The sequence below is a fragment of the Triplophysa dalaica genome, chromosome 3 (genome assembly GCF_015846415.1).
Source record: "Triplophysa dalaica isolate WHDGS20190420 chromosome 3, ASM1584641v1, whole genome shotgun sequence".
Lineage (NCBI taxonomy): Eukaryota > Metazoa > Chordata > Actinopteri > Cypriniformes > Nemacheilidae > Triplophysa > Triplophysa dalaica.
This window is the reverse complement of record NC_079544.1, coordinates 10015124-10034363: the sequence shown is the minus strand read 5'-3', so window position 1 is coordinate 10034363 and position 19240 is coordinate 10015124. Positions and strand designations below refer to the sequence as shown.

Below are 19240 nucleotides of genomic sequence, written 5' to 3'. Positions count from 1 at the left end.
GAATAAATCTATTCTTTTTCATTTCTCATTTGAAATTTCTCACCTGTGCAATTTGGGGAAACTTGTGACAGCTAAAGTCAATAAAAGCCAAGTCACCAAAACCCAGAGGGATAGAGGGGTTACTCTGAATAAAGGGTCGTCCAGACGGGTCTGTGGGGAGCTGCTTATGTACGGTGGAATTATGCCGAATGAGACCACGGTGTGTCCGAAAACTAATGCAACAAATGTTACACCTACAATTAGAAGAAAGAGTCTTAAAACCTTGTCCTAACATAACGATGAAATATAATACGTATAAACATATTTTACTACGATGTGCTGACACAATATAAAGATCAAGCCTACAGGATTATGTCCACCCACCTGAGTGTAGTGTCAGGATGTGTCTCCATATGACTTTCCAGATCATATTTACAGATGAACGTCTTAAAGCAGATGGGGCAATTGAGGAGCTCTTCTTCACTCTTGACAGAACCAAGATCTTCAGCCTTTTGGATCAACATCATCTAAATATGGGCAATTTGGCGACATACAACAAAGCACAGCATGTTATGGCATAGGCTTAGCACAGTGTAATAATAGAAAAAACTTACGCAATAACCTAACGCCAAGTTTATTTTAAATGAAAAATTGTTTTTTATTTATTTAAAAATAAAAATATATATATATTCATTTCCATACTATTACAGGGGTGGAGTTGTACCTTTTTGTTTGACGGCTCATCAGCCTGCTCTCCCTCTTCCTCCACACTCTTTCTCTTAGAGAGACGACGGCGCTTGTTCAGTTGGGCAGGAAAACTACTTGCATCCTTTTCATGGATTTTCATGTGCCTGCAGACATAAACAGCATATCATTGAATTAATTATATACAGTTTTACATAAATTGTGCAAACTCTTGGTTTATAACAATCTACTGATGCTGTGCTATAAAAGCAGCTGACCAGCATCAAGAATAAAATAATTATATTAGAAAACAAGATTTGTACACTAAATGTTTATTCCATTAATCTGGTAAATTAACTGACTTGCACAAAAAAACCCCACAACGACAATAATTGTCAGTAAAGTGACTTCTATTGTCCTATACATGGAAGGGTAACCAATGAACAACATCCTTTTTTCCCAGTGAATGCTGGCAGTGACTTCATTTTAATTTAGTGTACTTAAGTAAGGTTTAAGTACATTTTAAGTATCCCTTGTGCGGTAAGTACACTAATATCAATGTACAAGTAGAATACTTGAGTGTATTATTTTAGCCCTACTTGGTACTAAATCAACACATTTTAGATCATAACATAAAAAAAACATGAAAAACATGTACCTAACTTTGAGGACACAACTATGTTTTCTTTTTTTATTCCAGCTATACTACAAGTGAAATTATATGTATACTTGTTTAAAATACTTTGAATTATACTCTTAATAAACCACAAATAAAAGTAGTTAAAAAAGTAGTGGAATTTAATAGATCACTCACTCAAAAGAGTTAATACAACTAAAAGCCAAGTATACTTAGAAAACTTCATCTATTCATCAAGATATGGTTAAAAGTACAATAGTACAAGTATCGGCCAAAAATAGGATGCTTGGACAGTCTTCGTCAAGTGCACTTCATTGTAATTTTATTCATATTTTTGACTAGTACATGAAAGGTAGACTGAATCCATACTTTATTTCTATAACTACTTAAAGCACACTTCAAATTAAAAAAATGTGTTTTTAGTGTGTGCCTGTCAAAACAATTAATACTTTTTAAATGTTAAATGTTCTTTGTTTTCGTGCTGATGTGATGGTAACTTGTATACTTCAATAATAATGAAGTGTTGCATACACAGAGGTCACTGGGCTGGTCAGATGCAATTATACGAGCAGTAAATGCTTTCTCTCTGAGAGGTCAAAGGTAGTATGTGAAGGCACAGTGCTGAGAATCACATTACGACATGCTGGAACGTGTGCACCCCCCACCCTCCTACACTTCACTGAAGCTAACCCACCTTTCAGGTTCGACCAGAAACTAGGCCTCTGATGCTTCTGTGCAGCAGAGTGTTTTTAACAGAAGACTAAAACTTATTATGTCGATACAGTGTAGTATATCAATAATCTACCAAATGAAATATATAGTAATATAGTGTTGTGTTTGTGATCATCGAGTATATATACTTGACTGGAAAGGGAGGATAAATGTCAGCAGACCCAGCGGTAAGAATCTTGTTTTACATTCTGCAGCCAAAGATATTAATAGCAGAGAAGCAGAGTGATGACCACCCACATGTGGACCTTACCCTGACGGCCTGAATCCCTTTCCATCCCACGACTCTAGCCTCACATACTCCGCGTAATAATGTTAATCGTGCATTCCAACTCTTGCCATTTCTTGTCACATGCAACTTAATCACGTTGTGGTTCTGTGTTTGAAAGTGCTTGTTGATGCAAGACTCCAGACTAAATTTTGCCTCGTGTAGTGCCTTATCAATAGTGCCAGATAGCAATGTGGCTAAAACGGCTCAACAACATGATCTAATGTTGTAGATGTCAAGGATGTGTTTTTTATGTTATGTGATGCAAGACACAATATTGTTAGCAAAACTGTGTAATTTTAGTGTACCATCCAAAACATATTTAGCTCCTCTTCCTGTATCTTTTTTTCCCTCTCTCTAACTGACACAAACTTCTTCCACCCCCATCTGGAATGCCTGCATGTCTCAACTGCACAAGGAGGCCCTCTATGCACATCCCATCAACATAAACAGAAAGAGCTCAGTCACATAAAAATCCCATCCACAAAGACACATGAAAGAAATGCATGCGTCTTTTCAGAATACATATATAGGTGACAAAAGAGAGAAGCTATTGCAGCTATCAATGCCAGTCACCCTTAAGAAACAGGGTTCTCACATCGCATGTGCAGGATATACTTTGATCTCTCAAACTTCTGCTTCAGTGCAGGCCAACCTGTTTCATGAACATACGCCCGCTAACGCAGCTGGGAAATCATGTGTTCACATTGCATTTGTAGGGCCCTATTTTAGCGATCTGAAACGCAAGTGTCAAAGCGCGAAGCGCAAGTAACTTTGTGGGCAGGTCTCGGCGCTGTTGCTATTTTCCCGGCGGGATAAATGGCTCTTGCGCCCGGCGCAAATCTAAAATGGGTTGGTCTGAAGTAGCTTCATTATTCATAGGTGTGGTTTGGGCGTAACGTGAAATAAACCAATCAGAGCGTCATCCAAAATTCCCTTTAAAAGCAGGTGCGCAAGTTCCATTATCGATTGCTATTATTATGGCGTATTTACCAGGCGCAAAAATATGAGCACGCTCAACTTAACTGGTAAGTTGAAGACTAAGGTTTTTAATGTACTTACATTATGGTAAAGGTGATTTCACAGTCTTTTTTTTTTTCAGTCTTTCAGTCGATTTTTTTTCCTGGTTCTTGACGGACAAACCAATTTGTCAGATTTCCTTATATACATATATGTCTTGCCACTATTGGGCAAACAGGTCTGATCCTTGATTACTACAATTAGCCCTGAATAATTTGTAAGCTAGATTTATGCCTATTTTTTCACATCTTCGTGGCACACCACAATGATTTCCGTCATCTCATGTGTTAATATGTTTTTAGTGTAACAATTTATCATTTGCAAAAATAACTGTTGCATCTGTGTAGATTACATGAGCAAAGTGTATGCGCGTTGTGCACGCTATACATTATGGTCAAGCATGCGCCCTTAAAATAGCATAATGAACAACGCGCAACGCGCCACTGACTTTAGACTAGGTTTTTTCTGGTCAGTGGCACAATGGTTTAATGGAACAGCAAAATAGCACCAGGGATTGTTTGCGCCGGAACACGCCTCCTTTTATGCGCTGAACCGCCCAGGGAGCGCAAGTTCATTCACTAGTTTAGCGACGTGCTTCTGTGGAGGGAAAAGCGCGCTTTGCGCTGGTGCAAAATAGGAATGACACATGCGTCGGTGTACAAAGTCAATTGCGCTGGGTGCAAGGTAGGGCCCGTAGTGTAAGTGCTAATCTTGCCTATCCACCCAAAGCAAGGGTTTAGAATAAACTGCACATGTGTGTGCTTTGACATTTCATTCAAAGCACCCACATCCAAAATTAAACGTATAGTTCACCCCAAAATGAATTATTTCTCATCACCTTGTCATTCCAAACCTGTATGACCTTTTTTCTTTAAAGAAGACAAAAGAAGATATTTTGAAGAATGTTGGTAACCAAGCATTCGTTGATTTCCATTGTAGACACATTAAAAGACATTTCACAAAATATATTCGTTTGTATTCAATAGAAGAAAGACTCATACACCGATTTTGAACAAAATAAGGATGAGTAATATTTATTTTGGTGTGAACTATCCCTTTAGTTTCTATTTCAAGGCAATGTCTTATTTAACAGTAACAGGAATAAACAGGAAGTAGAATAGTTCTCTTTGTTTAATCCTAAGAAATCACACAAGCTTATACTTACACATAAGATAATGACGCGTAAAAATGATCGAATTGAATGAAAATGAATGCATATCTGAGTATTCACCTGTGCATGTTTCCATTGGTGGTGAAGGTCTGGTGACATACCACACAATTGTATGGCCTCTCTCCACTGTGAACCAGCATGTGACGGTCCAGAGAACTGGCCGAGCTAAGAGCCTTTCCACAGATACTGCAAGAGTGATCTGTGCCTCCACTGTCTGTATTATGCTGGAGGGGAAAAAAATGCAAATAAATCATCTCAATAATTTTGTGATAAATCTCCATGTTTATGCTCATGTATAATGTCTATAGTTGAGTGCAAGTGTGTAGAAACAAATACCTGTCTGATATGCATAGTGAGTTGGTGCAGTGTCCCGCAGTTTTTGTTGCACAGGGGGCAAATGAAGCTTGAGCGATCTTCCTTGACTTCCTGTGACACACATACAAGAAGTCATTTCAGAGAGATCCTAAAAATTCTTCAAACCCATAATGACTTTCTATCTTATGCAGAACATACAAAATATATATTTTGAAGAATATTGTTAACCAGCACCCATTAACTTGCATTGGTTTGTGTTCAAAGAATAGAAGTGAATGGGTGCCGGCGCTGTTTTATTACCAACTGTCTTCAAAACATCTTCTTTTGGGTTCTGCAGAAGAAAGTCATACAGGTTTGAAATGACAAGGGAGTAAATGATGACAGAATTTTCATTTTGGGGTGAACTATCACTTTAATTGACAAACAAGCACTTGGTAAATGTAACTGTAGGGGTGGGCGATCTAGAAAAAAATTCAAATCACAATTTTTTTCCAGATAGATCACGATTCAGGATTTTATCGCGGTTCTTCTTCAAGTTGGTTTTAAGACTATTTTGCAGATTAAAGGGGCTTCAATACAGCCAAACTAAGTCCCCATATAAAAATATACTCTTTACCATTTATATTTTGAAGAATATTTTAATCAAGTTAATATTTAATGCAAGTGCAAGACCATAAATCAGCTGTTAGCAAAAAACTTTACATTTTGAATTTTGTTTTTCATCTTGTTGCGGCACTCGGAGTAAAGCTGTGGAATGGGCATGGAGGATAAATATTTTTGGCTGGGTATTTCGTAACGTGGATCTACGACTTTGAGCAGTTTTTTAAAGCCCTCATTTTCCACAGTCTTTATGGGAATCATGTCTTTGTCCAGGTAAAATGCGACCGCGTCAGTGACATCTTTCCAGCGCTCGTTCATTCTGTCATACGGATACGGAGTTCCTTTCTCAAATGGTTCTTTCGCTAAAGTTGTTGTTTAAGCCTTTTAGTTTCCGTATGCTTGGTTGTACCTGATTTACTCGCGTGGGATCCCTTTATAATTTGACTGTCGGCATACTCTTTCAGTCCCTTTATTTTGAGGTGGTTAAAAAGGTTCGTTGTGTTGCCTTTACGACGCTCGAATCTTATCATTGCCACATTTGCAAATAACTGTTGTTTGGGCCGTGTCAGTTGGGAAAACCCAAACCATTTCAATATTACTGATGTAGAATTTTTTTAGGGACCAAGTCCTCCGTGTTTCCCTCCATCTTCACTGACCGCGTCACTTAAACTTACTGAATTCACAAGCAACGTATACGAGCTTGTTTACATGGCGCAATCTATCGCAAGTATGTTGACGAATTCTATAGAACACTACTATATAGGACGATTTAACGATTTTCCCGAAAAAGTGGATCGTGCAGTCATTTTAATCGTTCGAAATCTAATATCGTCATATCGCACACCCCTATGTAACTGTATTATTTAATTTATTGCATTATATTTTTCAGTATTTTCCGAAATAGTTTTGTTTCATAAGAGTAGGCAGGACACTACAGAAGCCTGGATAACCAAGTATAAATTAACAAACTTTGTTAATCTACTAACCTGCATAGTTATTAACTAACCAAAAGCAAAAACTTAGCTTGCAGTCTGAATGCTTGAACACACACAATAAAGATAAACAACGTATAGCAAATATCTTAACATGTTGTAAAAACCCCTATGGTTCTGTAATAACGGGAAGATGTTAAGGTTAAAAATATAAAAAACAGGTAAATGCAAAAGCACTGCAATTTAAAACAGCCCCTTGAGTTTCTAGGTAAAGAGGAGACACTCTGTGCAGATTTCTTCATGTGTTGACTCTGGAGCTAATAGTTAACTACTACACTTCATCACAGGCCTTGATACCCAAAAACAACTCAATACTAAAAAAAGCACAAATCCTACAAACATTTTCTATCCCAAGACCTCAACACATGTTGCTCAGCATGAACCCAAACCCCCCACTGAGAAGTTTGTTCGTCCCCCTATGAGAGAGATCAACACAAGGAGAAACACGCTGTCTCGTGAAGACGGTATGTGTCAGAGATGCATGAACGGTTGTGCTCTATCGTCACACGGTGTAACAAGTGTTCTCCGCATCTGTTTCCACAGATGACAACAGCAGCGCTGGCTGGAGGAGAGCATCACTAATTCAGATCGTTTTGCAGTAGGGCAGCACTGCAGAGATCAGTGTCAGCATATGGAAACATAGTCAGGAGGGGAGACAGGAGGGGGTTCGGAGACGAGACACCTGTTTTCTCCACAGAGACGTGTTTGAGTGAAATGTCACACTTTAACTGAAGGCATACTACATTCATTGGCTCTGACAAAGGGGGGATTGAGAAAGTGCAAGGACCATTTGTTGCCAGTCATTTAACGCAGCTCGTGTCATTGCCAATCTGACCGACGACCCAACCGATGCAAAACACTACAGCTGTACTTACAACAGGAATCTGATCTGGTGAATTTTACTCGAAAGCAAGCCCACCATGTGTTGAATTTAAAGGACAGAGCACTTGAAGTGAATTTCGGAAACATTCACCAAACCGTGATTTAAGTCAGCTACCGGCGTGATAATTATGACTTAATTTGTATATACTTTATGCTGTTAAGAGGCCTAATACACTTTTTTGCTCTTAATATGCCTTTGTGATTGGTCAAAATAGACAAAACAAACAAACAAACATTGAAAAGTTTGCTACGCATTTGCATATCTTCATATTTGAGTTGCATTTCTTGTGTGCATGGGAGCAAATGAGGCCTTTAAAGGCACAGTATGAAATTTTTGCTGCAAGAAGGTTGCATACTTAAAATAATGACAAAGATGTAGCTTGATGAGGCTGTGAAGGAACGATGCATGAAACTGATGAAAAAGCAATGAGGATGGATGTTACACTAAATAAAGATACAAATCTTTCTAGATTCAAATATTGTTGGAAGCAATTGGGATAATGTATGTACACAAGTAAACAAAATACATCAACTGTGATCGTGTTTTTTGGGACATTTTACTGCACAAATCTTACTTATTTTGCCTTTAAAATCTAAGATAAATACCAATTCAGGTTCCAAACTGAATCACTCTAGCACCCAAAAATTGTGCGACTCTAAAGTGCAAAATACTGATATGCATTTATTCAGAGCGTATCCAGCAACTGCTATACCTGATTTCTTCTCCCTGTACGACTGACTGTGAGCGTTTTGCTTGTTATTTTGGAAGATGCCTTGGTGGAGTCGGCGTCGACTCCATTAATCTGGCCCACATTCATCACAGTACTCATCATGGAGTTGATGGAGGTCAGTTCCTCCTCTGTTCTAACTCCGCCTTCTTCTTCTTCTGCCTCATCTTCATGTGATTGCTTGTCCATTCCATCACTGTTTGCTTCCCCCGCTACATTTTCGGTAGATAACACAATTACACAATTATTAATCATTCAAAGCATTGCAGTTTGTTATGTAAGCACTGGAGGAGTCATTGTGATATTTTACCTTCGGCAGATTCTGCTATCTGTGTGGAGGACTGATTCTTCGCAGGCTCTTCTTCATTCACATCAACAACGCCGTTGTTGACACACTCTTGCGTGGAGGTGTGCTCGATTTCTAAGAACCGAGAAAGGTCATTACTAACGCTGCAGTTTTGAGGGAATGCATTAAATCATAACATCACAACAAAAACTCAAATACTACATCACGGTTACATCGGTTATGTATCATGACAAATTCCATCATTTCATGTGAACTGTCCAGGTGGAAAAATGAATAAGGATTTTTTGTGTCTTATCATCTTGTGGTCTCTTAGGCAAGCCGCAAATTGCACATAAACGCTGATGGCGCGCGAGATCCCTGCAAAGGCTCTAGTTTGCTTCAGTCACATTTCAGGAACAACTTTATTGGTCAACTTCCTCTTTTAGCACATGTGCTTGTTGAAAAATGTTCATGTTCCAGGATCAAACACACAGTTTCAAAAAGTAAAACGCTCAGCTTTTTGACATAAAAAAGACCAAGCACAAAAATCTGTGTGAAATGTCTTTTCAAGTTTACAATTGATAAAACATAAATTCTGAATGAAATGAGTATTGTATGTAAAAAAAGAAAGCAACGCTCTTTCAACAGCATCTGAAGTCAAGCATGTATAGTGTTGTCTGTGAGCCGCTGTGGACAGTTTAAGGCAGCTGGAGGAGTGTGATACTACAGCAAGAGAGGCCCATCCCAGTGGGGGGGTGGTGGGTGGGAGAAGATCGGCATATAAGTGAGACCAGCAGAGGGCTGAGATGGGAGCCAGGCAGAGATGGAGGAAAAAAACGAGAAACTTGAGAGAAGTGGAGAGAGTGAGAACAGGAAGAGAGACGTGCATGTTCACACAGAGAGAGAAACTTCTGAAGTCTGAGTGGCTGGAGAGACAAATGTGTGCATGTGTGTGTGAGGGAGAGGGAGCAGGAAGTGTTTTTTAAGAGGTCGACTGTTATCTGCTGTGCACCAGGGTTGTTATCGGTTTTTATTGTTTTTAACGAGATTGTAATCTTTATTTTATTATGTATTTTGATTTTTTATCTATTTGTAAAAATCATAACTGTTCTGCTTGTGGGTGTTTGTCACAATATGCTAATATAACTAATATATTTAATAAAATTGATTAATAGACATTATCTCGGACACACCGCCTGACCCAAAGTTAACTTCCGGTCTATGTTTGTTTATCTGTATTTCATATTTAATCAATTTCAACATTTGATTGTGTAATAACTGTATTAAATTAAAACTACCCAACAGTTGTTAATTCTTTACAGGAAGTTAAGTTTGGGCCACATAACGTTTCTTTATATTATTGTCTATAGAGACGACAGTGTCATTATTGTTTTTGTCATTATATTGTCACTTTCTTGCCCCCAAAAGGTAACAAATTGTGGTGCAGTTTTCTTCTGCGTGCATTTTCTACTCAAGTTTCTCAGGTCTTGAAAACATACCCTTGTAGATTTTGTAACACTTTTGTGTCGACAACCAAAGTCTTGCTGTACACCCTCTTCCTCTCTCTCCCTCCAACCGTGCGGTCCTCCCGTGGTGTGTGTGTGTGCATGTGCCGTCGCAGGGTGTGATCTCCTCTCCTACAGAGGGGGAAGGGTAGGAAATCCCCCTCCTAACTCCCACCATCCCAACCACTGTTCATGTACTTCCACCGGTTGGAAAACTTAGGACAGAATGGTCTTCAACTGCCTGTCCTTATTTCCATAAGAATACACAGTGGGGCCGGAGAGAGATAAATGTTTCTATCATCAAACGATTCGTTCATGAGATATGTTATTAACCAATCATTCCCAGACACATTAAGAGGATCAGGAAATGAAAATCCACTGGGGCTAATAACAACATATGGAGGGGTGTTAGGGGATACGATGCTATTAAAAACATTATCATAAGCAATATGCTCCAAATATAGCTTGGTCTCTCCTTCTAATGTAAATCTATATCTATATATATACATTTGATCAATGGTTGCTGTACAGTCATTGTACAATCAAACTGGAGGATTACCAACTGTGATTTACAGATAGAAAAAGGAGAGCTGATGCAGTGATGGACGCTGTCCAGAGAAGCATATGACCTATGACATCTTGAAGCCATAAAAGTGTCTAATTTAATGCGAATGTGAGGCTTATATAGACTCTCCCTCCTAATGCGAAGAGATAACACTGGATAACCGTGAGTCCATCTGCCCATGACCATCACTCCCAATAACAACCTCGCATATTAAGGTGAAGCAAAATCTGAACTTCTTTAACGAAATGTCATACAATACTCATAGTTTAGCATCCATGAATCCCAATGGATGCTGACACAGTCCACTTCTGCTTTCATTCTGAATGTTAAGACAGTTTTGTTCCTCTTTGCTTAGTGTAATGGAAAGTCTGACCCCTCCCCTCTCCGCTGCACTATAGAGAAAGCAGGGAGCTTGTGCATTTCCTGTTTGGTGTGGTGGCGGCGAAGGTTTAGGGAATGCTGGGCCATTCTTCTCCTTGGCTTCCTCTAGCTTTCCTCTTCAAGTCCAGCGCTCCTCTGTTCTTCCTTGAGCCTACGATTATCCTCCATCTTGCAGGCCATCCTCCATCTCACTAGCTCACATTCCACCGCTCTTCACACAACCCGTTTCTCTTTCTTTTGGCTTCATTGCAATAAATCTGCCTTTAAATCGACTGCACTATTTGACATTGAAATAGAGATGCTCAGTTTCATACGCAGAAACTTTAAAGGGATACTTCACCCAAAAAATATAAATCAATCTCATCATGTACTCAGCCTCTTGTCATTTTAATTCTTTGCATTAAAACAAAGGAAGATATTTACAAGAATGTTGGTAACCGCACAACGGCAATACCCATTCTCTTGCATTGGTTTTGTGTCTATATACAATAGAAGTGAATGGGGCCAGTGCTGTTCATTTACGAACATTTTTCGAAATATCTTCTTTTGTGTTCTGCAAATGAAAAAAAGTCATACAGGTTTGAAATGACTAGAGGATGAGTAAATGATGAAAAAAAATCATTTTTTGGAGCTCGGTTTCAACTCCGATGTTTCTTTTAATATTTCTCAGAGACTAGAAACGGCTGAAACAATCGTTGACCTTAACATGTACTGTATGCATTTTGCAGGCACTTTCACGCAAAGTGACTTAACATTGAGAAAATTAATCCTTTCCAAACAGTGTTTGAATCGTATGAAGAGTGGTTGTCTATCACTGCTTTTGACAGAATTTACATGTAGTTTCGCCTAAAACCAATGGGATGTGTGTTACGGAGGTCATGTGACCCAGATGTGCTCAATTCAAATGAAGTAGTTTTATAAAATTATATATACAATTAAGAGAATGAACCTGCATTGTGATCCTCATGTTAATTCAGAGCAGACATTCTGACATTTTATGTCTTTTGATCTTTCTTTTATTGGTTTGTTAAATTTGAGCAATTTGTGTCATCCGTAAGGTGTATTCTAAATCCCTCTGATGTATTTTTATTAGTGGTGGGCCGTTAACGGCGTTAACACCGTTAACGCAGTGAGACTATTATCGCGCGGTAAAAAAAATGTTGCCGTTAATCTATTCTCAAAGTTGTGTTGGGAGCTGGGTCTATACTACGCAAGCTATGATGACTTTCACCTTGATATTTTAGCGCGGATGTATACCAGCTTAACTGCACTGTACGGGGCGAGAACGAGATTTTTCAACTCGCGTGATTCGCGTCATTCGCGGAAGCAGAAGCCGCCTCATCATCTCATAATCAGGGCTTCATTCGCGCGATTCGCGCCGCAAGTAGGTCTATTGGCTCTTTGCATTAACATATAAATCACTCGCGCTTGACACGCCATTCGCATTTGGTCTGAACACAACATAACGTTACTGTGAAATTACCGCATCAAACGTGACGTGCTAACATGGATGCAGCTATGAAGCCGCCGGGTTTGCTTCAGGGAATATTAATTTTTAAGAAGCTTCCCAATAGAAACATCGACAAGACTAAGGTTGTTTGCACCTTGTGCAATGCGGAATTGGTTTAAAAAAACACTTTCTCTCAACAGGTAGTGGTCTAGCTTTAGTTGAAACCAGTAACTTTGTATTGAGATCTAATGTATTATGGCTCCTGTATGACATATCGCTTGTTGCTCCCTCACTCTTTGTAAGTCGCTTTGGATAAAAGCGTCTGCTAAATGACTAAATGTAAATGTACTGTAGGAGCTCTTCCAGTCTCAAGTACCACCTAAACGCAAATCATCCCTTAGCTAATGCGGAAGTAAACACAAGTACATCTTATTGAACATAATTTAATTTTCATCACCAATTATCATAGTAGAACAGCTTTCTCAAGCAGTTTGTGATGCATTTTGGAAACAGGAGATGAGCCCCTGGTCTAATGCGCCACCTGGCTTGAGAAACCCGTTCTCAAAGACTTACTTTTAGTCATTATTTGGGTAGCACACATATTCTGAATGCCTTCGGCAGAATTCAAATGAGCCATTTTAATCTAGATTAATCTAGATTAATCTTGGAATTAATCTAGATTAATCTAGATTAAAAAAATTAATCTATGCCCACCACTAATTTTTATTAATGTTCATGTTTATTATGTAAATACTAACATGATTTGATTCTTGAGAAAGACAGAGCTCTGTTTACCTACAGAGAGCTGAGAACTGAGCAGATGTGGGAGTGGCCTGGAATGCAGTTACCACCACACACACATACACACACACGAACACAGGAACTGACACACCTCACACTGAGTTGAACAACACCTCCTGATTATCCACACAGATGTCCTGGTAGTCAGGCATCTCTATCAAACTACACAACTAAGAGTGTTTTGACTGGGGGTCCGTGTGCCCCATTAGGAGATATCTGGAAATACTTTACAATTCTTTCAATAAAACTATAAACCAAGAAGGTTCATAGTTTAACCTTTAAAATATAAAGGGCCGCCAATAGATTAAAATGATATAATGAACACATTCAGATGCTTTAACCTCATGGACAAAAATAACTGAATGTATGTGGAAGACTCAAAAAATATTCATGTCCTACAAGGCTGTATAAAGACAACAGAAAGTGGGTGGAAAACATCAGTTCCTGATAGTGCTTACAATACCAAGGTCATAGGTTTAATTCCCAGATATAACATACTGATTAAAGAAATGCTTGATTGCACTTTAAGTCACCTTGGATAAAAGTGTGTCATTAGAAATTAGTTTATATGTTAATAAATAAGGGGTTATGTCATATGCCTGACATCTGAACGAAACACCCATGCCTGCAAACTCACACACACATACTGGTTTCCATATTTTATGGACACATTCAATAGACTTCCAATGATGTATTCTATCCCCTACTCCAACACCTAAGCCTAATTATCAAAACAAACCTTTCTCCATTTATTGATTGTCAATAAATATCATACTGTATGATTTATAAGCTGTTTTCCCTCATGGGGACCTGAAAAATGTTCCACACACATTACGTCCCCACACAATGATGCATGTCAGTACACACACACAGTCAGTAGTGTCAGGTGTCTTTGGTATATTTACCCATTTTAAGGTCTAGGCTGAACACGTCACTGGGTCACGAAGGCACAGGGTCACGGGTAATGGACAAGGGACAGCGACCTCTGCTCATACTAAAAAATAAGAGAAGATACAAGGTGTACATTACATTTCCAACAAACTAAATAATATATAAAGCATTAAGGAGTTGGGTCGCTGAGAACAAAAAAATGAAATAAGGTGTTTCCCTTATTTAAAACTGACTTGTGACAAGAACCTCATGGATATAGAGCCAGTTTCCCCGCGAGGAGCTGTAAAGTAATGTCCGATTTTTACTTCTGCGTTGTTCTTTTGTTGCAGATTTGAGATGTTAAATACAGAAGCACAAATAATTTACTTCGATAATTCATTCGGAAATGCGCTTGAGAAAACGCTCTACCGCAGAGTTTTTAGACCTGAGGGAGGGGTTCAAACGGACCAATCACAGCGCTTGCGTTCCATGTTGAGTTGACGCGTCGTTACATTTTTGGAGAGATGCGTGTCAGGCTACGGCCTAGGGTACGCGGCTCTCCGTAGGTTCGATGCGGAAGCATAAATTAGGCTTAAGAGACGGTGACCTGAGAATGCCACATGAGAAAGACTGACATCATTTCAGATGCGCTCTCTCTGTAGTGTAGAGGTAACAGGAGAGATTCAGCCTCGGGCCTCTTGTTCAGCTGGTAAACTGAAACTCGCTGCCATCACATAACACAAAGTCAGATGCACTGCCAAGTTTCCTCTCTGGTGAACGCAGGAGCCAATGCTACAGGCATCTGTATTGAGCATTGCTACCGCTTTTACAACACCATATCACAAAAGCGGCTATTTAAAGAAGCACGGACAAAAGAAAGACAGAAGAGGATGAAAAGGTAGTGACAAGATGGAGAGGTGGATGATCTTATGGGGCTGGGGTTTGGGTTGTCATGATGCGCACAAAACAAGCTGGAGTGAATATTTTTGTCAGCATAGAGGCTAAATATTGTGATATTGTGTGACGGTGCTCATATGGACGATGCAGTTTTCGCTTCTGGCTCGTGCCATTTCCCAACTTAATTTATCCAAAATGACTGTGTTACAGCTTGGTGCAAACACTTCAGAGGTATTAAAGGTCTTAAAGGGATCAAAACTAAAATGGATTTTTTTTTCTCATGTAATCACTCACTTGTCATGTTAAATTTTTTAAACTTTTTTACTTCTTCAGTACACAAAAGAAGATATTTGGAAAATGTTAGTAACCAAACAACATCCCTCATTGACTTCCATTATATGGACAAAACCATGGAGTGATTTAAAAAAATATCTTGTTTTGTGTTTCGCAATAAAATGACGCATTTACATGTTATTTTTCAGAATTTAAATGGATCCGTTTTTACTTTTGGGTGAACTATCCCTTTAAGAAGGACTTCATGACAGAAAAAGTGTGCATGAGGGTGTCATAAAGCTCCTGCATCCTTGTGTGATGATAGGCACAGGCAAGTGTTGGATTGTGGGCAGGTGTTGGCTCACAGGGCTATCGCGTTCTGCTGGCTCTACACTCCGTACGCTACACTCGTTCCTGTATCGGTTTCAGCATGTGTGTTTATGTTGAGTGGGGGAGGTGTGAGAATGGTAGGAACTTGCTGGGGATGGGGACTACGAAGCCAGAGGAGAAACCGGGAGGAGGATTCCTCGCGAGATGAGCCACCCAGAGAAGATTTCTGGCGAAACTGGTTCTGCGACTCAGCTCTTGTCTCGGAGTTACACCTTATTTCTCTTCTCATCCACATACCTGTACACAAATCTGAGCACCATCTCTTTTGAGAACAGCTCTTTATTTCCACCACACTTCCCTTTCAAGAAGACTGAAACATGCGTTGACTGTGATGTGTGTTTCAGTGGTCTACAGTTAAGTTGAGTAACGCAAAAACAGAACCAGATGAGGTCACGATGACAAATATCAAATAACGGGGTCATATAAAAACATGGGATGAATTTATGTACGTTCCCCCTTATTGAAGAGTTATTTTATTGGTAAAATAGGTAAAAGGAAAAAAAATCCTGCTATGACCAACTAACAAATAGTGATGCTATGTTTTAGTTCATGGTAGCTGGTTTCTAAATAATCTAAGATGTTTCATCAGGTGGCCTGCCAGCTGAAGTAACAGCTGTTGGAAACGGAGCTATTAGACCAGCTTGGACCAGTAAATAACCAGCTTGAAACCAGCTACCATGTTTCAAAACACAGCTACCACCTTAAACTAGTTTCAGCTAGATTTCGGTAAGCAGGTGAGAGAGCTGTGAAACGCCGAGACAAATCAAGAGATGTCCTCAATGCGCCTGATTGGAATGCCCATAAGGGGTTAACAGGGGAGGGGGGAGCACACGAGGCCTTTGGCAAAGCAGCACTCAGCTGTCACTGCAAACAGGTGGCCCTGACACGACCTTTGGCTTCAACTGCATACAGCAACCATTTTGTTTCAGGCAACGAAGCAAGAAACTCAAGCACAACGCATGAGGTAACCTCAACCCAAAAAAACTGCATCTTATTTTGATGCTCGCAGTGCTTGTTGCATGAGCTGCATTGGACGAAAACCAAGTGTCTAAAAACATTTGATTATTTTAAGATATTAAAGCAGCTTCATGAATAACAATTTCTCTTTTAGGAACAGACACACTGTGCATATACTGTGAGGAGACCCTGACTGCCTGTCACACACAGCTGCTGAGACACACACTACAACACAGAAGATAGCCAGCGAAGACGCCACGTTTATTACTCTGCAAATATGAAAACAAGCCAGTGAGGAGTAGGCAATAGTATATAGACCAATATTTTGATATTTGGAATTTATTCATTATCAGCATCGGATGATAAATCTTTATGTTCATCATATAGCGCAGAAGCGCTTTGTTCCTTAAGAAATGCCTCTCAGAAATAAAGCCAGTATCTGACACACAGTAAAATGACCAATCATCATTCACATTTTAATGTGTCGATAAATTTTTATTGATTATCAATAATCAATAAATGTGAAAATATTAATTATGTATTTATTTAACTTTCCACAGTTAAAGGAACAGTTTACCCAAAAATAAAAATTCTGTCTTTATTTAGTTGTCTTTAGTGGTGCACCGAAAGGAAAATTGTGGGCCAATACCGAAAATTTAGGAAGTACTCAGCCGAAAACATATAACCAAAATTATTTTAAAAAACTTTTTTAAATAGTTTTCATTTAACTGTATTAATTACACACACTGGAACCACAAAAATAAAAAGAGAGCATATATTAAAACAATACAAAATATATAATTTTTCCTTGGTCATTGCCACACAATCATATTTTTTTTTTACCAATCATCTAAACATTGTATTATTATTCTGGAATTATCATATGCATAAAAGCAGGCAAGTTATAGTCAAACTCAGCAGCGCTTGCTAATACAAGAAGTATACACTCTAAAAAACACAGTGCTGTATAGCACTAAAAGTGATTCTTGGCTCGTAATCATGCTTTATAGCACCATATCTTGGTGCTTCAGTGCTTCTTCAGAGGTTCTCTGGGGTGACCGAGGTGCTATATAAAAGTGGTTCCCCTATGATTAGTAGCAAAGAACTTTTAGTGGCATATAGCACCTTTTTTTTTAGAGTTATATGGTGCAGAATAATTTTAAAGGGGTCAAATGACTCGGCTAAAACTAATACTATCGTTGTTTAAGATGTAATGGAATGTGTATATACTATTTAAGGTTCAAAATCGCTGTATTTTCCACATACCATGCATGTTTGTATCTCTTCTTTGCCCAGCCCCTCTGAAACATGCAGATTTTTTACAAAGCTCATCACTCTGAAAAGCGAGGTGTGCTATGATTGGCCAGTTAACCAGTGCATAGTGATTGGTCGAATACCTCAAGCGTGTGACAGAAATGTAACGCTTCTTACCATATTTGGAACATCAGGTTGAGCTGTTCTTGTTATGTTTTTTAGTTTCAGCCTTTGTTATGGCACGCTTACATGATCGTCCTTTGATAACAGCTAGAGTGAGCATGAGCACTGAAGGGAGAGGTGCGGGCGGCGAATATTTCGGCTTCTAATTCAGAATATATTTTTTTCTGTCAGCCGAAACCGATAATGCCCTTTTCGGCCGAAAATTTTCACCAGCCAAAATTTCGGTGCATCACTAGTTGTCTTTATTAAGTTGTTCCAAATCAGATTTTTTTTATGAACACAGAGAATATATTTTGAAGAATGCTTGTAACCGAACAGTTCTTGGCCACCATTGACTACCACAGTAGGAAAAAAATATTGTTCTGATGTACACAAAATAATATATTATGAAGAATGTAGGAAAGCAAACATTTTTGGGGCCCTTTTGACTGCCATGGTCATTTTTCCAACTTTGATAGTCAATAGTGGCCAAAATACATCTGCATTATATCAGTCTCATACACCATAAAACATCTCAACTCATCTTTTTAAGTTCCATTCTCTTTCCATTTTTTTGTTTAGTGGTACTGATTCCTAAAAGTTGAGATAACTTACAATCTTGTCAAATCAAATAGACTGGACAAATCAATTGGATTAACACCGAAAATGAAGTACAATATATATAAAAAATACAGTATACCGACCAATTGGCCATATTGCTTTTTTATTGGTGAAATATTTTATTGAGATATTTTCAATACTGCTTTATCCCAATGACTCATGTGCAATTCTACAGAAACACAATATTACATATAAATGACTAAAGTCTATAGCGCCAAGCACTCTGAACTACCACCCATTTCCAGAACTGTGCATTCCAAGCTATTTAAAACTAAACCCCAGTGCAGATTTACTCAAGCGTACGCTTCTGGTCATTATTTCACAACCCACTAGCACCCCCAACTCCACGATCCCTCTCAGTCTCATCCTCTTGCACCAAAACCATCTTAAAGGACTTCACTTTGGCACTGGAATCTTCTGGTGAAGCACATTCACGGACTTGAGGTTTAAGGCCTCACAGACAGCCACTGTCTCGGACCAGACAATACAGTGTATTCCCAGTTAGCTGAAGTAGGTCAAAAAGTGGATTTGGCAGTGCTAAGCATGTTTGCGCTCTCTGCTCACTGTCTCTGCTGCGGTGCATCATGGTGTACGAATGTAAGCCAGTTCCTTCTGCTTTTGATCTCTTTATATATTTACATTTACAAATTTGTTCTATTTTTAAAAGAACATATCATTACGGTCAGACTGAAATCTTGTATCTCCAGAGTTGCTACTTCACAAGAAATTAATAAAACACTACTTTTCTTTCAAAGTTGACAAGCTCTTTTCAATGGATAAGTTTTAATTGGCTACATATTTACAAAACCCACAGACAAACATA

General features: G+C 38.8%; 1 protein-coding gene across 1 annotated transcript in view; it reads right to left on the bottom strand.

The window, feature by feature from the left end:
- Window positions 1-19240, bottom strand: part of rreb1b (ras responsive element binding protein 1b) — a 37109-nt gene that overhangs the window by 7981 nt on the left and 9888 nt on the right. Inside the window, 8 exon segments of the mRNA XM_056743253.1 lie at window positions 44-233; window positions 364-506; window positions 704-830; window positions 4549-4712; window positions 4825-4914; window positions 7991-8217; window positions 8316-8426; window positions 13899-13987. Of these exon segments, the coding sequence (XP_056599231.1) occupies window positions 44-233; window positions 364-506; window positions 704-830; window positions 4549-4712; window positions 4825-4914; window positions 7991-8217; window positions 8316-8426; window positions 13899-13902 (1056 nt within the window). The 5' untranslated portion in view covers window positions 13903-13987.